The following is a 20,691-nucleotide window of genomic DNA, read 5'->3' as shown; positions in this document are numbered from 1 at the left end:
AGGGTGGAGTGTGTTTTGTGTTGTGTGGCTAGAGTAAATTTCAGGAAACACTACTAGTGAGCTTACTTCGTAGTCCAAGAAGCTGAGAAAAAGGTCCAAATTCTTCTGTTTTCTTCTGCACCATGCAGGCACTACTGTTTGTGTTTTTATTTCTTCTGGTACCTGCTTCAGCACCAGCAAAGAAAGACGATGACGAGGATTGGGTTAAACTACCCAATAAATGTGAAGGTACAGTAAATTTACACAACCGTCTATTCATTGTAGTAATGCAGTCATGAAGTGATATATCATAATTTATATATGATATGGCTGTTTAACACGCCTGATTGGTTTTGTGTAGAGAGGTATTGAAAGATTTGAGACGCATATGAATATTGCACCACGCATCTTATTATTTTCGCATGTTTTGGTATAATACTAATACGCGAGTAAATGCTGGGCAGATCTACTAATACTGTACTGTGTCGCTATGTGATGTGTAAATTCAGCGTACCACACACTTCGTATGCACTGTATGTAGGGTTCATGTCTTATACCATGACAGAAGGATAACCGGACAAAACCGGGCAAATGTGTCGTTACAATAGCTGCAAATGTATATTTTTTATGCAGAATGTCAATAATTGATTTAATTAATTTAAATCATTACAAACCAGTCGTATGGCACTAAGGCAGCTGATTCCGCTGCTGCCAGTAGCTGCACAAAACACATTCTTAATATAACCACCCATTTCATTTCCTCTGAACTTTAAGTCAATAAAATAGAAGTATTTCTCTTTCTTCAGCCCTGATGATAAACTACTGGCAGCAGTCTTTTGGGGCTTCTTATTGGCAGTAGAATTTAAAATTGCCAGTTAAAGGGAAACAAATACATTTACTTTATTGTTCATTTTGAGTAAGTCACATAACACCTCGGATGTTCAAACGTTTCCTCTTTCAAGGGAAGGTGAAGTGAAACTGGGGAACCGTTGAGACTGCACCTGGAAATAAAACACAACTTTTATATAAAGTGATGAAAAGTATTCTTCAGAGTTTTCTGTTTTCCCAATAAATAAATTAAAACAAATTGTCTTGTCATCTGCAGATGCCAGGCAGACAGACTAGTTTCTAATGTGTACAAACTGTAAACGTTTGAGAACAGTGTTTAAGAATAAAACATAAATATTCTGCAGTATTTTAGTATTTATTGAAAGTCACAGTATCTACTAGTTCCTACTGCAATAAACATCTCTCTAGAGCTTGGTAATGTGGCCGATTGTATGCCTGTGAAGTGCATTTGGACATGTGCAGTATACTTTACACTGTTGTGTTTGCTTATGTAACTCTGTTTTTTGAGCATTTAAAGTATAATTTAAAACAGGGAATCACTAAAATGCCTTTGGTTTTACAGTGCAGGACAGAGGCAATTTCTTCAGTATTTTAAATAAATAAAATATTTGTTTATTTATTTATTTATTTATTTATTTATTTATTTATTTATTTATTTATTAGCAGACACGCTTATCCAGGGCGACTTACAGTCGTAAACAAAAATACATTTCAAGAATCACAGTACAAGTAATAATACAATTAAGAGCAAGATAAAAAATACAATGACTTTGGTTCTAGCAAGTACAAGTATGACGAAATACGATTCAGTAACGGAGCAGATAACAGTGTCAGTGATAGTTACATCAGGATGTAATTAAATACAAAATACTACAGATTAAATAACACTTGTGACAGATTACAGTACTCAAAAGTACAGGATTAAATGCAGTAAAATAGGGGGCAGATAAGAGCAAGTAAACTGCATTTAAGGAAGAGTGATAAGTGTCCAGAGGGAAATGAGGAGTTCTACAGGTGCTGTCTGAAGAGGTGAGTCTTGAGGAGGCGCCGGAAGGTGGTCAGGGATTGGGCAGTCCTGACATCTGTAGGAAGGTCATTCCACCATTGCGGGGCGAGGGTGGAGAAGGAGTGGGCTCTGGAGGCAGGGGAGCGTAGAGGAGGTAGAGCCAGTCTTCTAGTGCAGGAGGAGCGGAGAGGTCGATGTTCAACAATATGTCACAGCCATGGTACTGTTTTTCATCACTTGATGAATTCAGTTGTTCAGTGTTTGCTTAGTAAATAGTTTCAGCAAATTCAAAATGCACATCTTTTCTTTTTCAGTGTGCAAGTACGTCACGGTCGAAATGAAATCTGCATTTGAAGAAACAGGAAAAACCAAAGAAGTGATTGACACAAAGTATGACTACATGGAGGAAAAAAAGGGGATTCCGATAAAATATGTCAAATCGTAAGTCTTTTAAATCCTGTTAATCTAGCACATTTTACATTAGGGGTGTTAGAGTCTGAGAAGGGAAGGTGGGGAAGCATATCAGTGTTGCACAGGCTTCAGAGGACAGTGTAGCACAAAGATGCTTCCCCAGCTGGTTTCCTCACAATCGGTCTCAAGGTATCTTCCTGGTGTGTTAGTAATCATGGCAAATAATAATGTAAGCAGAAACGACAGCAGAGAGCACACAGGCTATTACACCGGGAATAAAATACATATTAGGAAAGGTAACAGATATTAGGATATCCTTTATGTAAGTTGATTGATAATTCTTCTTTTTTCCTCAGTGATATCAGATTCATAGAAGTAATGGAGACAATTTGTCAGAGGCTCATGCATTATAATTTGCACAAAGAAAGAACAGGAAGCAACCGATTTGCAAAGGTATGTATGAGATTCATGGTCCTGTTTTATATCACTTTAGAGGAATCACTGAAATATCCACAGCATATTATAAACACCTCTGCTGTCAATTGAAATCTAGGTAGTGCATAATCAGTAGCAGTTTGATATAAATGGTTACTTCTTTCTCTGTTTTTCAGAGATAGAAATAAAGACTCCCATTGCATAGCACCGATTCCTGGTTTAACTTGGGGCGCATGTGGTCTGTGTAGGTAACAAGCACAGGTTAAACATGGATGGTCTCACACTACTCTGCAATGGGAGTCTGTTTTCCATCCCTGTTATTTATTTTCAATTTGACACCTTGCCAATTTCATCAGCCAATAGCAATGCCATCATCGGACGACAACCACCCTAATGACACCAAATGAGTGCTGGGACAAAAAGCATGATTCACCTCAATTAAGAAAACAAGTGATCACACTCAAATGCAGTGTTTTCTTCTGTCTGTGTCCGTTGCTAAGATTGTACAGGGCTTGGCTGCCTAGCAACTGGGTAAACATGAACCACCGTAAAACATGTCAAACTGTAATAGATCTCTCTTTGGGTCAAAACGATGAACTCGCCTTCAAATACCAGCTGAAAAACTAAACCAGGGAGTGTTTTATCTTTTAAATACATCTTAGAAAGTAAGACTTGTAACGGTCTAAACAAGTATAAATGAAACAAACAACCCTTGTAAGGTGGTGAATATCTGCAGTGCTTCTGATAAGCTGTGTACTGGGTGTGTTTTCCACTTTGAACACATATGTAGAATGAATAAGCAATGCAATTGTGCTGCACAGCTTGAGGTCGCTTGTTATCAAGTTTATTTTACTTTATTTGCTTCACAGCCATATTGTTTGTAGCCAATAAAGCAAATAAGTAATTATTTTTGTTTTTATTGTAAGATCAAGTTTTTGTACAGAAGTTCAATATAACATCACAGTTCAAATTTAAGGCTGTGTTTATGCATACCCCATAATTTAGCATATTTATTGAAAGCACTTTGCATTTTACTCCCATAGGGGTAGATGTACTAAGATGGGCCAGTCGCAGTGAAAACATACAGCAATTTGCATTTTCGTTACTACTGTTCGCAAAGTGCACATTTTGTCGTATGTGCTAAGAAATAATATGAAGAGAGCCGCAATATACTAATTTAAATATTATTTACGAGAGTTGTGCAACATCTTTTCAAATAAAATAGCAGCAGTTGAGTTGTGGTTTGCTGCAGCAGAGTGCCTGAAGGATAGCGTCTATACATGCAAGGGTGCAAAAGGCAGTTTAATCCCATCAGATTCTATAGTGGGGTTCCAACCTTCACCCTCAAAAAGCTTTTCATAATCATACACGAGCCCCTCGCTAAACCAGATATGTTTATCTGCCATAAGGCGGTGTCGGGTTTAAAAACAATACAATAAAATCACACACACACACGTTTACAGTTCTCGATGTATTTTAAATATAAATCATTGCGCTGAAATAACATTCATGTATTTTGGGTCGGCTACACATTACATTGTGTAAAAATATAAATCTGTACAGTAGGCCTATACCGTATACAGTACAGTAGTACAATCAAATGAATACCTAGCACACTTTTTAGTACTTTAGCTACTGGTAACACAAAATAAATTATGCTGCTGCACTGTACACACTGGTGTACAATGCAAATAAAGAATTATTTTAAATTGAAACTAAATGATTTTAGTTTTTTTTTTATTTTATTTTAATTATTATTTTTAACTTGGTCTACTTAGTAGCCTAGACAATTAACACACAATAGATCATGGTCCTATACAGATGCTCAGAATGAGCTGGAGGGGTTAGTGGCACATGTGTGCAGTCTATTGCTCCCAACATGCTGGGAAAACCAGAAATGTCATAGAAATTAGTTTTCAAGGCTTTTAAGTACACCCTGACTTCAGTGAAAATTAAGCACAACTGGCAACACACGAGAAAAAGCAGACTGGGAAATTCCAGAAACAATTGCGACTGTTTAAAACATGCTTTCAAAAGTTCTTAACAAATTGATACATTTGTAAGTGTCGCAATTGCCCGCAGCTTTAGTACATCTCGTTACAGTATTTTTGCTCCCTCATTATCTCCACCCTGTTTTTATGAATTTCTGCAGGAACGCCCAGAATTACATATTCATTTAAGGCTAAAGTGCAAATCAGAACTGCAGCTGCAAAGCATTCGTTACAATGATGCGAACAGCGTTGCGTTTGTTTAGTACATTTCACGCTACACTTCCTTCTGGTTTGCATATAGTTTGTAACGATTGCGACAGACGCAACACTTTAGTACATCTACACCATAGTGTCTAAATTGGAGAGTAAATTACTTAATGACCCAAAACCTTATCTGGAGCTCTGAATTTATGTGATAATTACTGTGCGTGAAACCGGTCTTCGATTTCACAGTTGTGCTTGAAGTAGTTTGGGGATCAAGGATCTCCAGCAGTCATTGGGGTCCAGCTCAAGCACATCTGGGACGTATTGTCAAAGCGCTCAGGTTTATACATAGCTCTTAACTGACTGCCACATTCTCTCATTTGTTTGCAGGGAATGGCGGAGACGTTCCAGACGTTACACAATTTAGTGCACAAGGGAGTGAAGGTGGTGATGGACATCCCGTATGAACTGTGGAATGAGACGTCTGCGGAGGTAGCAGACCTGAAGAAGCAGGTGAGTGCCATTCCTTCAGGGCCAGGTGCTTATACTAGTGAGGAAGAAGCATGGCTCACTTTCCCCTAGTGAGTTCTAGATTAACATTTTAGGTTTGACATGCAGCTCCCTGGGGGCTACGGGATTTTGCATGCTTATACTAGTTAACCTTTTGAGATTCAGCGAATCTACACTGAACTGTAGCTCCCAGGCTGTTTGCTGTCTTCCTTGTAAAGCGAATGCTGCTGAGCTGACACCACAATTCTAGAACTTGGATGTTGAAGGGGTGGAGAGAATTTCACCTTCCAGTGACCTAGGAAGTGGAAGTATGAATGACTTCCTGAAAGTAAGGCATGAAAACTGATAGATTTATAATTTAAAATCTTTCTATCATTAAAAAAATAATTTTTGCTATAAGAATGTTTGGAATTATAGAATCTTTTTAATGCTACTATAAACTCAGATATTTTTTACCATACCTCTCTGTGGTTTACAATGTTCGCTGTGCTCTACCATACCTCTTTGTAGTTTACAATGCTCGCCGAGATAATGAATGGTCTAGTTGGAAGTGGAACCTGACTGGCTGATATGAGCCGTGATATTTATGATATGCAGTTAGAATATGAAAGCTGGTTTCACTTCCTCTTTGAGCTCCTGACCTTCACTTTTTTAAAAAGAACTGCAGTCGTGTCTTTTATCAGATCTGCTCAAGTGCAGGCCTTCCTATGCACTTCTTTCACTTCTCTGTTCTTCTAGTAAGCAACGTGCTTACGATATTAATGGGGGCGGAAACATTTGCCAGGTGTTTATTGTGTGTTTAGACATCGTGTGCATTTCCAGAAACACCATTTTTTTACAATGGCAGGATTAAGGTGCTCTGTGTTTCGCTTGCAGAGCTGTGAGGGGATGCTCTTGTAGAGCATGCCTGCTTGCTTGCACCATGAACACTGGATTTTTTTCAGTAACTGTTTGCCTAATTTTTGCTGCAGTGTGATGTGATGGTGGAGAAGTATGAAGATGTCATTGAAGACTGGTATAGGAAACATCAGGATGAGGATCTCACCACTTACCTGTGTGAAAAGCATGTACTGAAGGGGGAAAACCAAGGTAAGGGGACTGAAAGAGCTCCTTGGCTTCACAGTGGGTTTGTGCAATACTAGGTTACTTTGTGAAGTGTGTAAGAGACAGGAATTTGTTGCACACCTCCAGTGGTCATTTCTAAAAGAAAATGGCACACAATTTGTAGAGAGGCCCAGGACTGAGTGGCAGGCAGGTGGGGTTCAGGTCAGGATTCAGGTGTGCTCTCTCACTTGCAGATACCTTATTTAAGATTTTTCTGAAGATAGTAAAAACAAATGGGCGCACCTGTTGTAAGCTTCTCAGTTACAGGACACATACAAAATGTTGGTGTAACACTGTATCCAGTGCCTTTGTCCTGCACCTCTTGAACACTAAATTAATAAGAACCAACCTTTTACGACTAAACTATTTAATTATTATTAAAATTTAAGAAACTTGCTATCATTTTTTTAAATTGTTTAAAATGCCCACCAACTTTTTTGAATATGATCCTCTGAGACAAGTTTCAGTATAGGTCACTCTTTGGACAAATATGAAATTGCTATTATTTAATGTCTGATTAACCAGGTTCAAATGATTAACTTATTTTCACATTTCAGATTGCTTGAAAGAAGTTTGGACTCCGAAAAAGGGCGAAACAGCAGCTATTGATGAAAAGAAGAAGAAGAAAAAGAAGAAAGGAACAAATAATGACAAGGAGAACAACAAAAAGAAGAGCAAGGGAAGGAAAAAGAAGACGAGTGAACTGGAGACTGAGAGAAGGGACAGAGCAGAGGATTTTACATCTGATGAAGACATCCAGAAAAAGGCCCCCCTCACCCATGATAAAAGTGATCTATGAGAGAGACGCAAGGATCCAATGTGCTGTGGACTGACTTCTTAATACAGTACCAGGCAAAATGTGCACCACTTTTCACAATGGAATGAAGACCACTTAATCCGTGTGATTCAGGCCCCAAAAAGTTTGGCATTGCTTTCAGGAAAAGTGATGCACATTTTTACTGTAGGAAAATACTTTAAAAAATGAATGTGGCTGACATACTTCATTTGGAACACTGGAATCTCTGTAAGTGTAAGGAAGGATTGAAATTTTCTGTGTTTTTTATCAGTTTCCATAGTCCACTCTGAGTGCCACTCAATACAATTGGAGGGAATTGATTATCTTATCTGTACAGCGGTCTGTGTGCATTTGAGATGTAAAGCTATATAACTAATTGATCCCACAATGTTTTGGTATAAACTGCTGTACAGGTATCAAAACTAGACATTAACAACTCAAGCGTGTTTGGCATTGGAGAATAAAACCTTTTGCATGTCAGTGGAAGTCAAACTAACCCTCTGATTACATTTAAATGACGGTGCCCTCTCCTGTCATTTGAATTCAAATTGTCTTCTCGGGTGAGTGAAGTATAAGAAGACGTTGGCTAACGTTTATTTCCTTGGAGTTCTCCTTGGGTTTATGATTCAGTGTTTGAGGTTATGGAGCCACGATTTTACGAGGCAGCCAAAAGAAGGGTTTATTTTAAATAAATGTTATTCATCTTTAGCCTGTTCCACTTTTCTAATTGTTAGCCTGTGGGACAGTTTGTTTTTGTGTCCCCTGTACATCAAGGCAATATACAGATTTTACAAGTACAAGCTGTAGTTCCACCCATTTAAAACATTTTTTAACTGTTTCTTCTTGCTGTCTAATCACTTCCTGTGCAGTACATCACATGACCTGATTGCAACTCGGCCCTTGGAGTGAAACTGAACTACAACACAGGAAGTTGTTGTGCACCAGGAAATAGCAGCAACTTTTACTTCTTAGTGTTATCTTTGACAAATCTGCATAAGCAAAGTACCTGTCAATTTTCATCAGAAATAAATTGGAACTAGTCATAATATTGATATTTCTTGTAAAAGGCATGAAAATTGATATCGACCAGTAATGTCAAACTGCACAGGCTTGGCCAGTACCACTAGGGGGTGCTGTGGGTTAATGCAATAGCCTTTCGCCTCTGGGGGCTCGAAGGTTTGATCTCACAAATCAAATCTGGTTGATGGGTTTAACTTAGTCTGACTCACAAAGCTACCACGCAATGTGGCACACAGATGTTCAGGTCATGATTATCAGGGTACATTGGTGAAACGGGGCTCAGGGTATCAATATAACTAGAATGAGCTTGATGCAGTTTGACACATTTTTGAGGAACTCTAAAATGAATGTGTGTAAATATGTTGGACAACAAAAGAGTTTTTAGGCTATACCTTTAAATAGGATCAGCTGAATCCGAACATAAAACCGTTCGCCTTTGAGACCACAAAGTGTACTCTTGAGGTGAGAAGTGAAGCAAGCTGGTTTGAGTTTATCATCGGGGCAAGGAGAAGTATTGTATTCCTTCTGACAAATGAAGGTTAAGAATTTCTCATCTGTCTGCTAGGGGGGGTTGCGGATTGTAGCATTCAGTGTAACGAGAATTCCAAAAACAGCTGATGAATGGCAGGCTTGATTTCCCCAGTTAATTAAAATATGTGATCTGCTACCCATTACTGAAATATGTGTCCCAGCATTGCACGATTCAGGATTCTAAAATGGCTTTAAATTGATATATTTTGTCTGCAAATTCAATTTTTTTTTTTAATTGTCTGTAGGAAGCGTTTATTAGGCTGTTTTTGCTTCTGTGTGAATTTGGTTTTGACAGATGGATGTTTTCAGATTTTTACTTTTTTCTATGTTAACGTGTGAATTTGGGTTTGTTAAAATATAGCAACTGGGTGTAGGCATGAAACACCACGGTCATCTGAGTACATCCTTCTTGCTTTAAATTAATTTATAGTATAGTGTTTCAGTCATCACATCCCGATGCTTTTTAAAACCCTGAAGTTAAAAGCATCCCATGGCCTCAATAGAGTTCTCAATCATGTGTACATGTAAGTACTGCTAGTCAAGCAGAGTTTAACCAGTAACCTGGAACCTCTGCAACACTGCCCTCAGTGGATAAATCATTAATCATCAGTGATTAAGGAATTCCACCCAAGACTGGTGTGATTCTAAACAACAAGATGAATGTTAGATAAGTCTTTTCCAGGCCTGTACCCAGTTGTGTTTCTGTATTGAAGATTTGATCCTGTTTATTAGATTATCTGTGATTTAAATGTTCATACCACTCATGTGGCTAAATTACCATTAGTTATTTTTATGTTACGTCATGAAAAGTTAGTGACAGGATCTTCTTTGTCATTATGACATCCTGCACCACAAATACATTCTATTGCTACTGCGTATGATTTCAAACAAACATTGTTATACACAAATAGATTCTTATTCTGTGCTGTAAGCATTCGTGGCATAAACAAGATATATCATGAAAACTCATGACTTGCGTAAACGACATAAACTTATTTATATTAACAAACTCGCCCCATGGTTCGTTTTGTAGCCACGCCCATTACATAAATACTCTTTCCATCAGAATTAATCTATTAAACCGTATGAAATCTTCCAACATATTATTATTAGTGCATGTATTTAAAGTTTGTTTTATTTCATTAGTTGAAGTTGAATATTAATGAAACTTGTCTAGACGGTTGTTCGCTTTGATTACAGTGGTACAAAGGTATTTGCATTATTAGATCTTGCACTGGCCCTGTATATATGCCCTGTGAAGCAGTATTTTTATAAAGAGATTTTATTTACAATGCAGTGACAAATACTCACATCACACCCTGTTTACTTTGAAATGTAACATGTTGCTTTAAGGTGGGATACTTTAGTGGTATTGCATGTTTAAACAGTACTGTCTACATGCAAAATAATGTGTTTCATCTCATTAATAGTACAGTAGACTTGCTAATCCAAATGCTGCTAGTCATAACTATTCCATAATCCATACTGTACCATGCTATTGTAAATGAATGCAAAGTAATTCATAGTCATTTTAAACAGAAGTACGGTAGTTTTCATAAGAGGAGATTGAAGCTGATGCTGATTTTAAGTGATTCTTTGTAATATTTGCTAATTTCTTTACATCATTTATAAACTCAGTCTCCTTTAATTTCTGTCAATATGTAGTAATTATTAAGAAAAACTTAAAATAATTTGTCCTTTTTTTTAGTTTAGTGAGTTTTTCTGTTTTTTTTTTATTATAGAAGTTTTTCACTATATATTTCAGTTTCCTAAGTGTTTTCCTTGTGTATGCTAAATATTTGCAGCTCCTTTCCGTGGTTAACATTAGTCACAACATTGCCCTACAGTATTGCTATTTACCAATGCTTTCACTGTGCTTTACTACATTTTGCTGTGCCTTTCCCATCTTATACTGTTCCACACAGGGTTTCTAAGTATACTTGTAATGCAGTAATAGCAAATGTTTTAGTTTCTTTCTTTTTGAACCCATAACGGTACAAGGATGCCTTCAAGAAACTGGTTAATTGATTAAAGTACACTTTGTAAAGAACAGGTCATTTGTGTAGTTTTATTTTTTACACACAATGTACCTGAATTAAGCAGGTAAAACACAACATGCATCTAGATGCATGATCAGGACTCAGTGCAGAGGCAGTTCTGACTCTGCACTCATCTAGATGCATGATCAGGACTCAGTGCAGAGGCAGTTCTGACTGCACTCATCTAGATGCATGATCAGGACTCAGTGCAGAGGCAGTTCTGACTGCACTCATCTAGATGCATGATCAGGACTCAGTGCAGAGGCAGTTCTGACTCTGCACTCATCTAGATGCATGATCAGGACTCAGTGCAGAGGCAGTTCTGACTCTGCACTCATCTAGATGCATGATCAGGACTCGGTGGAGAGGCAGTTCTGACTGCACTCATTTAGATGCATGATCAGGACTCAGTGCAGAGGCGGTTCTAACTCTGCACTCATCTAGATGCATGATCAGGACTCGGTGGAGAGGCAGTTCTGACTCTGCACTCATTTAGATGCATGATCAGGACTCAGTGCAGAGGCGGTTCTAACTCTGCACTCATCTAGATGCATGATTAGTTCTGATTCTGCCCTCATTCTGAGGCTACTATTTCTAGTACTCTTCAGCTGCACTTCCTCTTGACTGTCATGTGTGCTGTAGGCTAGCTCAAGTGTCCTTGTAGAAATGAGAAGTGAATATCTGACTTTATTATGATATTAAAACTTGCTCAGTAGACCTTTGTTGTTGTGTTTTTTTTTAAGTTTAGTTTTTTTTTTTTTTTAACCAGAAGATGTTTTTATAGTTTTATAAAAATGTTTAACTGATTACGTGCAGTTTACACATCCTGTGTCATCTATACCCCTCTTTCAACACCAGAGGGAGCTGGTGCTCATTTCTCATAAAAACTGAGTTGGATTCATTTTTTTCTCCCCAAAGTTTAAATGTATTTTCCATTTCAGGGAAGGGGAGTAAATAGATACAGCAAGTCGAAAAAAAACCCTGCTTTTCAGATCTAGATAGAACATGGGGAGACCTGGCATCTGATTGCTTTGTGAAAAGCTCCTGAAGTAACGGGCCTGATTCAAGCTTAGAACAGCACCATGCAGGATTAAGATTGGTTCAGTGTTTTTTGTAGTTCATGCATCTGTTATATTTCCTGTGTTATCGAGGTATGACACAGGCCCGGTTTTTGGGATGGAACCGCATAACAGTCTCGCGTTTTGATTGGTCCATGTCTGTCACATGAATATGTCGTCACACGAGTGGAAAAGCGTGCAGGTATTTTTAACATTGTGATCAGATAGAGAGAGTGATCTGCTTTCCACAAGCTTACCATTAAAATATATTGTGGTATTACACTGTATTGATATTACAAACTATGAGGAATTACTTTATATAAATTATCATGTTATGCACAAATGGAAGAATTGGCTTTCTGTGGTGGTGTACTTTTTTTCTTTCAAGTAGCATATCTATAATCGTTTTTGCGATATATTTTAATATAAAACATATACGCCATTGCAGTTTTGTTACAGGATACATTAGTTTATCTCTAATGTAATCACAGTTTTACATATAGACTGCCCCTGTTTTCATTTACGTCGCAAATTCTGGGCCGCTTTACTTTTCAGATAATGTCCCAAATCCTGGGCCGATTTGGTTTGCAGATAACATCCCAAATTCTGGGCCGCTTTGGTTTTTAGATAACGTCCCAAATTCTGGGCCGCTTTGATTTTTAGATAACGCCCCAAATTCTGGGCCGCTTTGGTTTTTAGATAACGTCCCAAATTCTGGGCCGCTTTGATAACATCCCAATTTCTGGGCTGCTCTGGTTTTCAGATAACGTTCCGAATTCTGCATTTTCGAATTCAGGCCAGTTTTTGAGATATTCTGCTTAGCTGACAGACGAGTTTCTAAGTCATGCATGCACAGTTTACCATAAACTGGACAGTTAATTCATTTAAGAGTACATGAATCAAAGTTAATGTATTTTTTACTCTCCTCAGAAAACATTTAGGAACATGGTATACCAAAAAAAAAGAAGGTCATCTCATTTGCTTATGTAATGTCCATCAATATATAGTGAGGCATAGGGGTTTATCAGAACTTCTGGGTTTAAGAGACTAGTGCCCTTCAACAACTTCAAATAAATCCTATTGTATTGTATTAGTCAGCATTTCCCTTATCTATTCCTGATCATTTATACTGTAGGTCAGGGGTTTTCAACCTTTTTTTGAAACTGTAGCCCTTCTATCTGGAGGTTTCAGCTCGAGTACCCCTTTACAATTTTCGCTCAACTGAATGGTACCTCAGTTACAATAAAATGGAGAATAATCTGATGACCCCCCCCCCCCCCCCCCCCCCCACGTTTATTTAATAAATCTGGGTGACAAACTGCTGGTTTAGGACAAAACAACAAATCATTCCAAAAACACTTGAATCAGTTAGGCACTACTAGTCTGACACTACAGGCCTTTAAATTGCAGTACCAATTTGCAAGTTGCTAAGTGGTTGCGTTCCTCAAATTTGCAGTGCAAAGTGATATCTTAAAGAATAGGGTATATAGTGCATTTTTTCGCCTCCCCTCGCTTTTGGTGCAAAACTGTGCTCCGATACACTCATGCTGATACTGTGATCACAAAACACTTGGAATGGACTTAAATTGGTGCTTCTGTACTCTTTTTAGATGCACAGCAATCTTAGCTAAAGAAAATGGGTTCCTTCGAGTTCGTAAGACCAACGACCGCCATTAGCTGAGCCTTACCCCGATGGTGTTTTTATAATGGCATTTGCCATAGGGAAGGGGGTGGTCTCTTATCGTACTCGTATCTCCACGACCCCTGGGCCAACAAACTCAGAAGGACATTCTTTGCGTGCACAAGAGTCTTAGCTAAAGAAAGACATCAGCCACGGGTTCAAATGCCACCCCACCGCCAGATGGTGGCCGTTGCCCCAAAGGGGTTTTATAATGGGATTTCCCATAGACATTTTTCAGGGTGCTGTATCTCGGGTTCCGGGGGTCCCCAAGACTTGAAAATCGGTATGGAGGTCCACCTCGGGGCCCCTGTCGATCCCTCCAAGTGACGTGTCCCCAGCTAGAAAGGACACCAGTTTAGACTTTTTTTGCCAACCTGGAGCTCAAAAGCTATTGGAAATACAACCTTGACATGCCATCATGCTGAAAATGTGAAAATTTGTTGAAAATGTAGCATTTGAAAACGGGTTGCTCCCTGTGAAAGAGGGCCCCCAGACATGACCCTAGGAAGTTCAACCCGGTTTCTAGGCCCCGGGGTCATGGAGATATGACCCCAAAAAGGGTAGTTTTTGGACATTTTTGACAGAGCGTATCTCGGGTTCTGTGGGGGTTAGGAACTTTTTTTTTGCGTTGGGGCCCCATGGGTCCCCGCACAAGGAGTCACCATTTTCATGGTTCAAATGCCAGGACGGCTTGGCAAAGTGAATTTTTTCGTCATGACATGAGTTTTTGGGTGAACCACCACACCTTTTTAGGGGGTGGTTTGGGGTGCTCCCCCGAGTCTATATCACTTTGAATGGTGGTTCTACGTGCTCGGGTTCGAGAGATATGCCTGAAAATGTGTTTTATAACACTGCCATAGACATGAATGGGGCTGAATACCCGAAAATATATTTTGCAAAGAATTGCTACGGTGGGTGTATGCGTGCAGGGGTTGCATGGTGGTGTGTGCGTGCAGGGGTTGCATGGTGGTGTGTGCGTGCAGGGGTTGCATGGTGGGTGTATGCGTGCAGGGGTTGCATGGTGGGTGTATGCGTGCAGGGGTTGCATGGTGGTGTGTGCGTGCCAGGGTTGCATGGTGGTACACGTGTGTGGAGGGGAATTGGAGTTCAGGTTTTGCACACAAGAGGGGCGGGGAAAAGACTGGGAAGGGTAGGGTAAAAGAAAAATTACTACAGTCATTTATTTTCACTTTCGAATCCCAGTCTCCTTTCCCTCACTTTATGATTTTATTTTGTGATTATTTAATTATTGTCAAAATAAACGGCCTTCATCTACTCACAGTTGCAGTCTCATTTCTGTCCAAAAAGAACCTGAAACACTACAATATATTGATGGACGTTACATAAGAAAACGAGATGTCCTTTTTTCGGAATACCATGTTCCTTCCCAAAAATGTGTTTTAATATTAGCCTTTAATAAAGGAAAACGACTACTTAAATTAATTTTCATGTATCTATTTCAGTGCATTGTAGTTTCTTCATATAATAAGAAATGCGTTTTTTAACATTTACATTTTTGTTTTTTTCATTAAAAAAAAAAAAAAGATTTCTGGGGAGAGTAAAAAATACATGAACTTTGATTAATGTACTAAGGGTTACTCTCAAATGAATTCACGATCCAGTTTATGGTAAACTGTGCATGCATGACTTAGAAACTCGGCTGTCAGCTGATTCCCCAAAACTGGGCTGAATTCGGAAATGCAAAGCGGCCCAGAATTTGGGACGTTATCTAAAAACCAAAGCGGCCCAGAATTTGGGACGTTATCTAAAAACCAAAGCGGCCCAGAATTTGGGACGTTATCTAAAAACCAAAGCGGCCCAGAATTTGGGACGTTATCTAAAAACCAAAGCGGCCCAGAATTTGGGACGTTATCTAAAAACCAAAGCGGCCCCGAATTTGGGACGTTATCTAAAAACCAAAGCGGCCCAGAATTTGGGACGTTATCTAAAAACCAAAGCGGCCCCGAATTTGGGACGTTATCTAAAAACCAAAGCGGCCCAGAATTTGGGACGTTATCTAAAAACCAAAGCGGCCCAGAATTTGGGACGTTATCTAAAAACCAAAGCGGCCCCGAATTTGGGACGTTATCTAAAAACCAAAGCGGCCCAGAATTTGGGACGTTATCTAAAAACCAAAGCGGCCCAGAATTTGGGACGTTATCTAAAAACCAAAGCGGCCCAGAATTTGGGACGTTATCTAAAAACCAAAGCTGCCCAGAATTTGGGACGTTATCTAAAAACCAAAGCGGCCCAGAATTTGGGACGTTATCTAAAAACCAAAGCGGCCCAGAATTTGCGACGTTATCTAAAAACCAAAGCGGCCCCGAATTTGGGACATTATCTGAAAAGCAAAGCGGCCCAGAATTTGGGACGTAAATGAAAACAGGGGCAGTCTATATGTAAAACTGTGATTACATTAGAGATAAACTAATGTATCCTGTAACAAAACTGCAATGGCGTATATGTTTTATATTAAAATATATCGCAAAAACGATTATAGATATGCTACTTTAAAGAAAAAAGTACACCACCACAGAAAGCCCATTCTTACATTTGTGCATAACATGATAATTTATATAAAGTAATTCCTCATAGTTTGTAATATCAGTACAGTGTAATACCATAACATATTTTAATGGTAAGGTTGTGGAAAGCAGATCACTCTCTCTCTCTCTCTCTCTCTCTCTGATCACAATGTTAAAAATACCTGCACGCTTTTCCACTCGTGTGACGACATATTCATGTGACAGACATGGACCAATCAAAACGCGAGACTGTTATGCGGTTCCATCCCAAAAACCGGGCCTGTGTCATACCTCGTGTTATCCCCGGTGGCTGAGTGGAGGCGTACGTCACACTAGTTTACATACATGAAGCTACTTGGCTTAGGGTACATGCTGCGGGTGCATGACAAGTTCTACTGTAAAGAAAGACCATTTCTAAAGTGTGTTTTATACCTTTATAAGGGTTCTGCTTGCTGTCATACATGTTTTCTGACGCATATCACTGAAGATTGCAGTCCCTCTTCTGCCATTTGCTGCAACATCTCTCAAGATCACTTATCAATGACATCAAAACAGGACCCCACAAGACCTGATGTCATACATTTATAAATGTCGGACACATTAGGACACATTAGAATGACAATACCCCTTGTAAAAGACTGCACAGTTTACTGGACTGAATCTGTAAACATTGACGATTTCAGTTGTAGCTTTTTTTCTCAGTTTCTACTGAAATTACTCCTTTATATCAGCAAACAATATTTTTCTTTAATACATTTAGGGGCTGATGTAAAGATATGTGCAAAGTGATGTGCGGCTGCAAAACACCCATACTGCGGCCAAAATCTGTGAATGTTCAAAGATTAATTGTTAAAAAGCATTGACAAAAGACCAGGAACGTTAGGGGAAGGAACGAATAAAGTACAGTTTTTCTAAACCCACATCAATTGTTCTGTTTTTCCGTGGCTTCCCGGAGCTGATAGTGTTTTTCACTTCTAGAAGAAAGCGGCGATGATTGTAGGAGCAAGGGAGTAGAATAGCCTACTGTGGTGAAACGCTAGCGTGATCCTTTCAGAAAAAAAAATACAAAGAACATCATACTGGGAAAGAAAGACAAGATTAAAAGACTAATTTAAAAATCAAAATACATATGTTGACCTACATTTCTTCTGCAACAACAGCAATGATGGTCGAAATAGATATATTTATTTAATTTGCAAGAAAGATAGAGAATACTGGTACTGTGTGTTAAAAGCCTTTTCCGCCCGCCTCTAGAATCACAAATCCAGTTGGAGGGCGCTGCTGCGTGCTTAGTTGTGGCTGTCCTTGGGGGAGCTGTTTTTGTGTCGTGGTGAATGGTGAATATAGTTTAATTCGTGTCTGGCTGGAGGCTCGCTGGTTTGCCAATGACCTTCACAAACGGGATGCACGAGGGCAATATTTGATGGAATTCTTATTGTTGGAATATAAAGACGTCTCGTTTACTTTTTCTCTGAACAAAAAATAAACGGCTAAACTGTTTATTCAATAACAGTGCTGTCGGTTATCAAGACGACTCTTGTGAACTTGTATTTTTAATAACAGTTTTAATTTATTACGCTATAATACGTTTAAACTCTTAAAAGTTGGATGTAACATTAAATGAAGACCCTGGAAATAAATAAATCCAGATTTCTCTAAACAACGCGTAGAGAGTGTGTGTTCTCTACTTTTTCTATTGGGATAATTAGTCTTTACAATGGAAAGATAATCGTACATAATCCACTCCACAAAAGATATCCGACATGCAGACCACATTGCTGGATATTAACTGATCTTCAAAACCTGTCAGAAAGTTGTTGGATTGATTGATGTTGGATTCAAGACCAAGGAAACTGTCGTCACAAGAAACTGATGCAGAAAACGGAAAAAAATCTATGCTACAAATATATTACATTTTTGTTTAATTTATAAATAACTTTATATACTGTAAAAAAACAACAACATTTTAATCGTTTTTTTCTTTATGTTAGACATTATTATTATTATTATTATTATTATTATTATTATTATTATTATTATTATTATTATTACACTTGTTTTTTTATAAACAGCCAGTGCTGCAGCGTGTGTATAGTATTCAATTCTCATTTTCAGTGCTTTTTAAATATATTGTTCAATAATGTTGATTAAAATGAATAGGCCTACCATTTTGATGGACATGTTTAAAGCTACGACCGAACCGAACTATTCCGTGTTCCCAGATAACCTCACCACTGCCGAATTTAACATCCTGGCACCTACCTTGGTTACGCAAGTTTATACCCTGAGCGGTAAAATGCCCAGTTTCTCCACATACATCGGTCTCTGCGTCTGCCTGCTACTGTTTCTGTTAGTTTTAATAGTTGTGATGCTCTACAGACTGAAACATACCATTGCCCCACTGCCAACAAATGTGGAAAGCGCTTCTCGAGTGGAGGAATTCACTGACTTTGAACCGAGCCATTTTGAGCTGGAAGGAGTCCCATAACGCACACGCGATTCTTAAATTGTGCAGCGCTAAACTACAGCTAAACAACATAAAGTATACCGTTATTTGTTAATGACATATTTCATTATTAACTTTGAGCTTATATTTGTGTGTGGCTTTTTAGTCACAGAAAATGATGAATGGGGTGATGACATGCATGCTGTAATTATTAACCAGTTATCCCATACATTGACATTCATAAACGAGTCTTCTAGAATGGTTCACGTATTCTGAATAGTTCTAGATGGGTATACCTGAACCGTTCTAGAAGTCAGGACAGTTCAGAACGCGTTATGTTCTCAACTAACAGTGGCTACAGCATTAGCATTAACTAGGCAGCAAGGTTTTAAAAGCTGGTGTTATTAATTGAATCACTTTGAATGCTGTTTTGAGTAGATGTACTCACCTATTCCTAAAATGTAAACCTGCTTTCGTTGTCTTTAAATACATTCAATATTCTGTTTTGCTCATTGAAGTTTTGTATTCATAATCATGCCAAATTTAAAAGTGGTCACTCTGTGTATTTTCAAAGGGGTCCAATGGCATTTTAGTGAGCTCCTTCTAAAAAGCAGACTGCCAGTGGTCTAGATGACGTTTGAAAGCCATGTGGTTTCTTTTCCCAAAGTGTGCATTGTGAATGAATCCCTATTGGAAATAATGTCTTTAGGATACACACTGTGTTTGGCTGTACAGTATCCCTGTCTCTTGCTAACATTAGCATAATGGGACCTCAGGGTAGCATTGGTCTCTCAGGTGCTTAACACGCTGTCATTGAGGATACAAATTCAGCCTGTGCCTCATCTCAATTAGTGCACTATTAAAATGAGATGTTTAATTAACCCTGCTGTTAGTGTCTCTACTCTGCATAGTTTTAAATATCTTAATGTACGAGTCTTTGTTCAGCAGCCCCACTCAGAATACAAATAACTGAGGGAATAGCCCCCTGAGCCAGCACTTCAGAGTAATTTGAGCAGTCATGGATAGGATGCCCCTGCCAACCAAGCACCTACTATCATCCCACTTTAAAGCAGGGGTCTCTTGATAGTTGTGACTGACTTGCAGCATGTATTACAAGGACACTTTTTTTTACAGTCCAGATTTGCTCCTATTGGTGGTAATATAAAGCCATCTTCAATATCACCTCTGAATTCAATATTAAGGGCATCGTTTGCAGTCCCAAACATATCAAACCTTTGTAAATGAAGGCGTCTGGTATTATAAATCACAGTTTCAGCGACCAGAACTGCACAAGATGACATACACAGGACACATTGACTTATAAATTCATCTGATTCCCTGTGTTCTACCCTGACATCACACTATGAATACACTTGCTGTGCAGCAGATATTAGGACCCCACCGCAGCCTCACAGTCCTTGTGGGATCAGGTGAGTAGTGACAGGATACTTCCAGGTTTTGTCAGCTTCACTTTTCAAAATTTGGCAGCGAAGTAGAGTCCCTTAATATTTGTTTGTTTTAATTTGTGCTTTTACTGTATACAAACATTTCTGTAAAATGTATGTTATCATTAATATAGTATCTATGACAACAGAGCCCAAGAGCTCTGCACACAACAATATAGGTTACTAGGGGTGCAGTTCAGATAACAGTGGTGTTCGGATAATCAGGGTTTGAATAATCCAGATTTTACTGTAGTTCAACGTAAACCATTTACAACAACCTTTTTTAATGTAGATTAAACGCAGGTTTACTGCCTGAGTAAAATCAGCTTATTATAGTCTAATGCAGTCTCAGGCTCATACTGAAGCCAGACTTGTCATCCATCAAGAGCAGCCAGCAAGCTATTGAATGGGGGACACACTAGACTGGGAAACCAATACAAGACCTGCAATAACCAGGAGCGGGAGCAGGTTACCTGGACAGTCTGAGCACAGACTTGAAGGACCTTACGCTGACAATTACCAGCTGAACAAAGAAATCAGCAAGAAGACAGCGAGTGAATCTTGATCAGTGGAGTGCTTTTGAAGCAAGCACTGAATGGAGGAGTTGCATCTAAAAAGACTTAAAAGGAGATACACTGCATCTCCCCATTTACCCGTTGCT

General features: G+C 38.8%; 1 protein-coding gene across 1 annotated transcript; it reads left to right on the top strand.

Annotated features, from left to right (window-relative positions):
• LOC117412448 (protein canopy homolog 3-like) lies at positions 1-10,886 on the top strand. The gene is made up of 6 exons (XM_058989044.1): positions 1-228; positions 2,149-2,275; positions 2,602-2,698; positions 5,266-5,388; positions 6,357-6,474; positions 7,047-10,886. The coding sequence occupies exons 1-6, from the start codon at positions 123-125 to the stop codon at positions 7,286-7,288; spliced, it is 813 nt and encodes a 270-aa protein (XP_058845027.1). The 5' UTR covers positions 1-122; the 3' UTR covers positions 7,289-10,886.
• The last annotated feature ends 9,805 nt before the right edge of the window (positions 10,887-20,691 follow it).

This window comes from Acipenser ruthenus, chromosome 16 (assembly GCF_902713425.1).
Source record: "Acipenser ruthenus chromosome 16, fAciRut3.2 maternal haplotype, whole genome shotgun sequence".
Classification (NCBI taxonomy): Eukaryota; Metazoa; Chordata; class Actinopteri; order Acipenseriformes; family Acipenseridae; genus Acipenser; species Acipenser ruthenus.
Note: the sequence above shows the minus strand (reverse complement) of the source record. Positions and strands in the feature narration are given on the sequence as shown.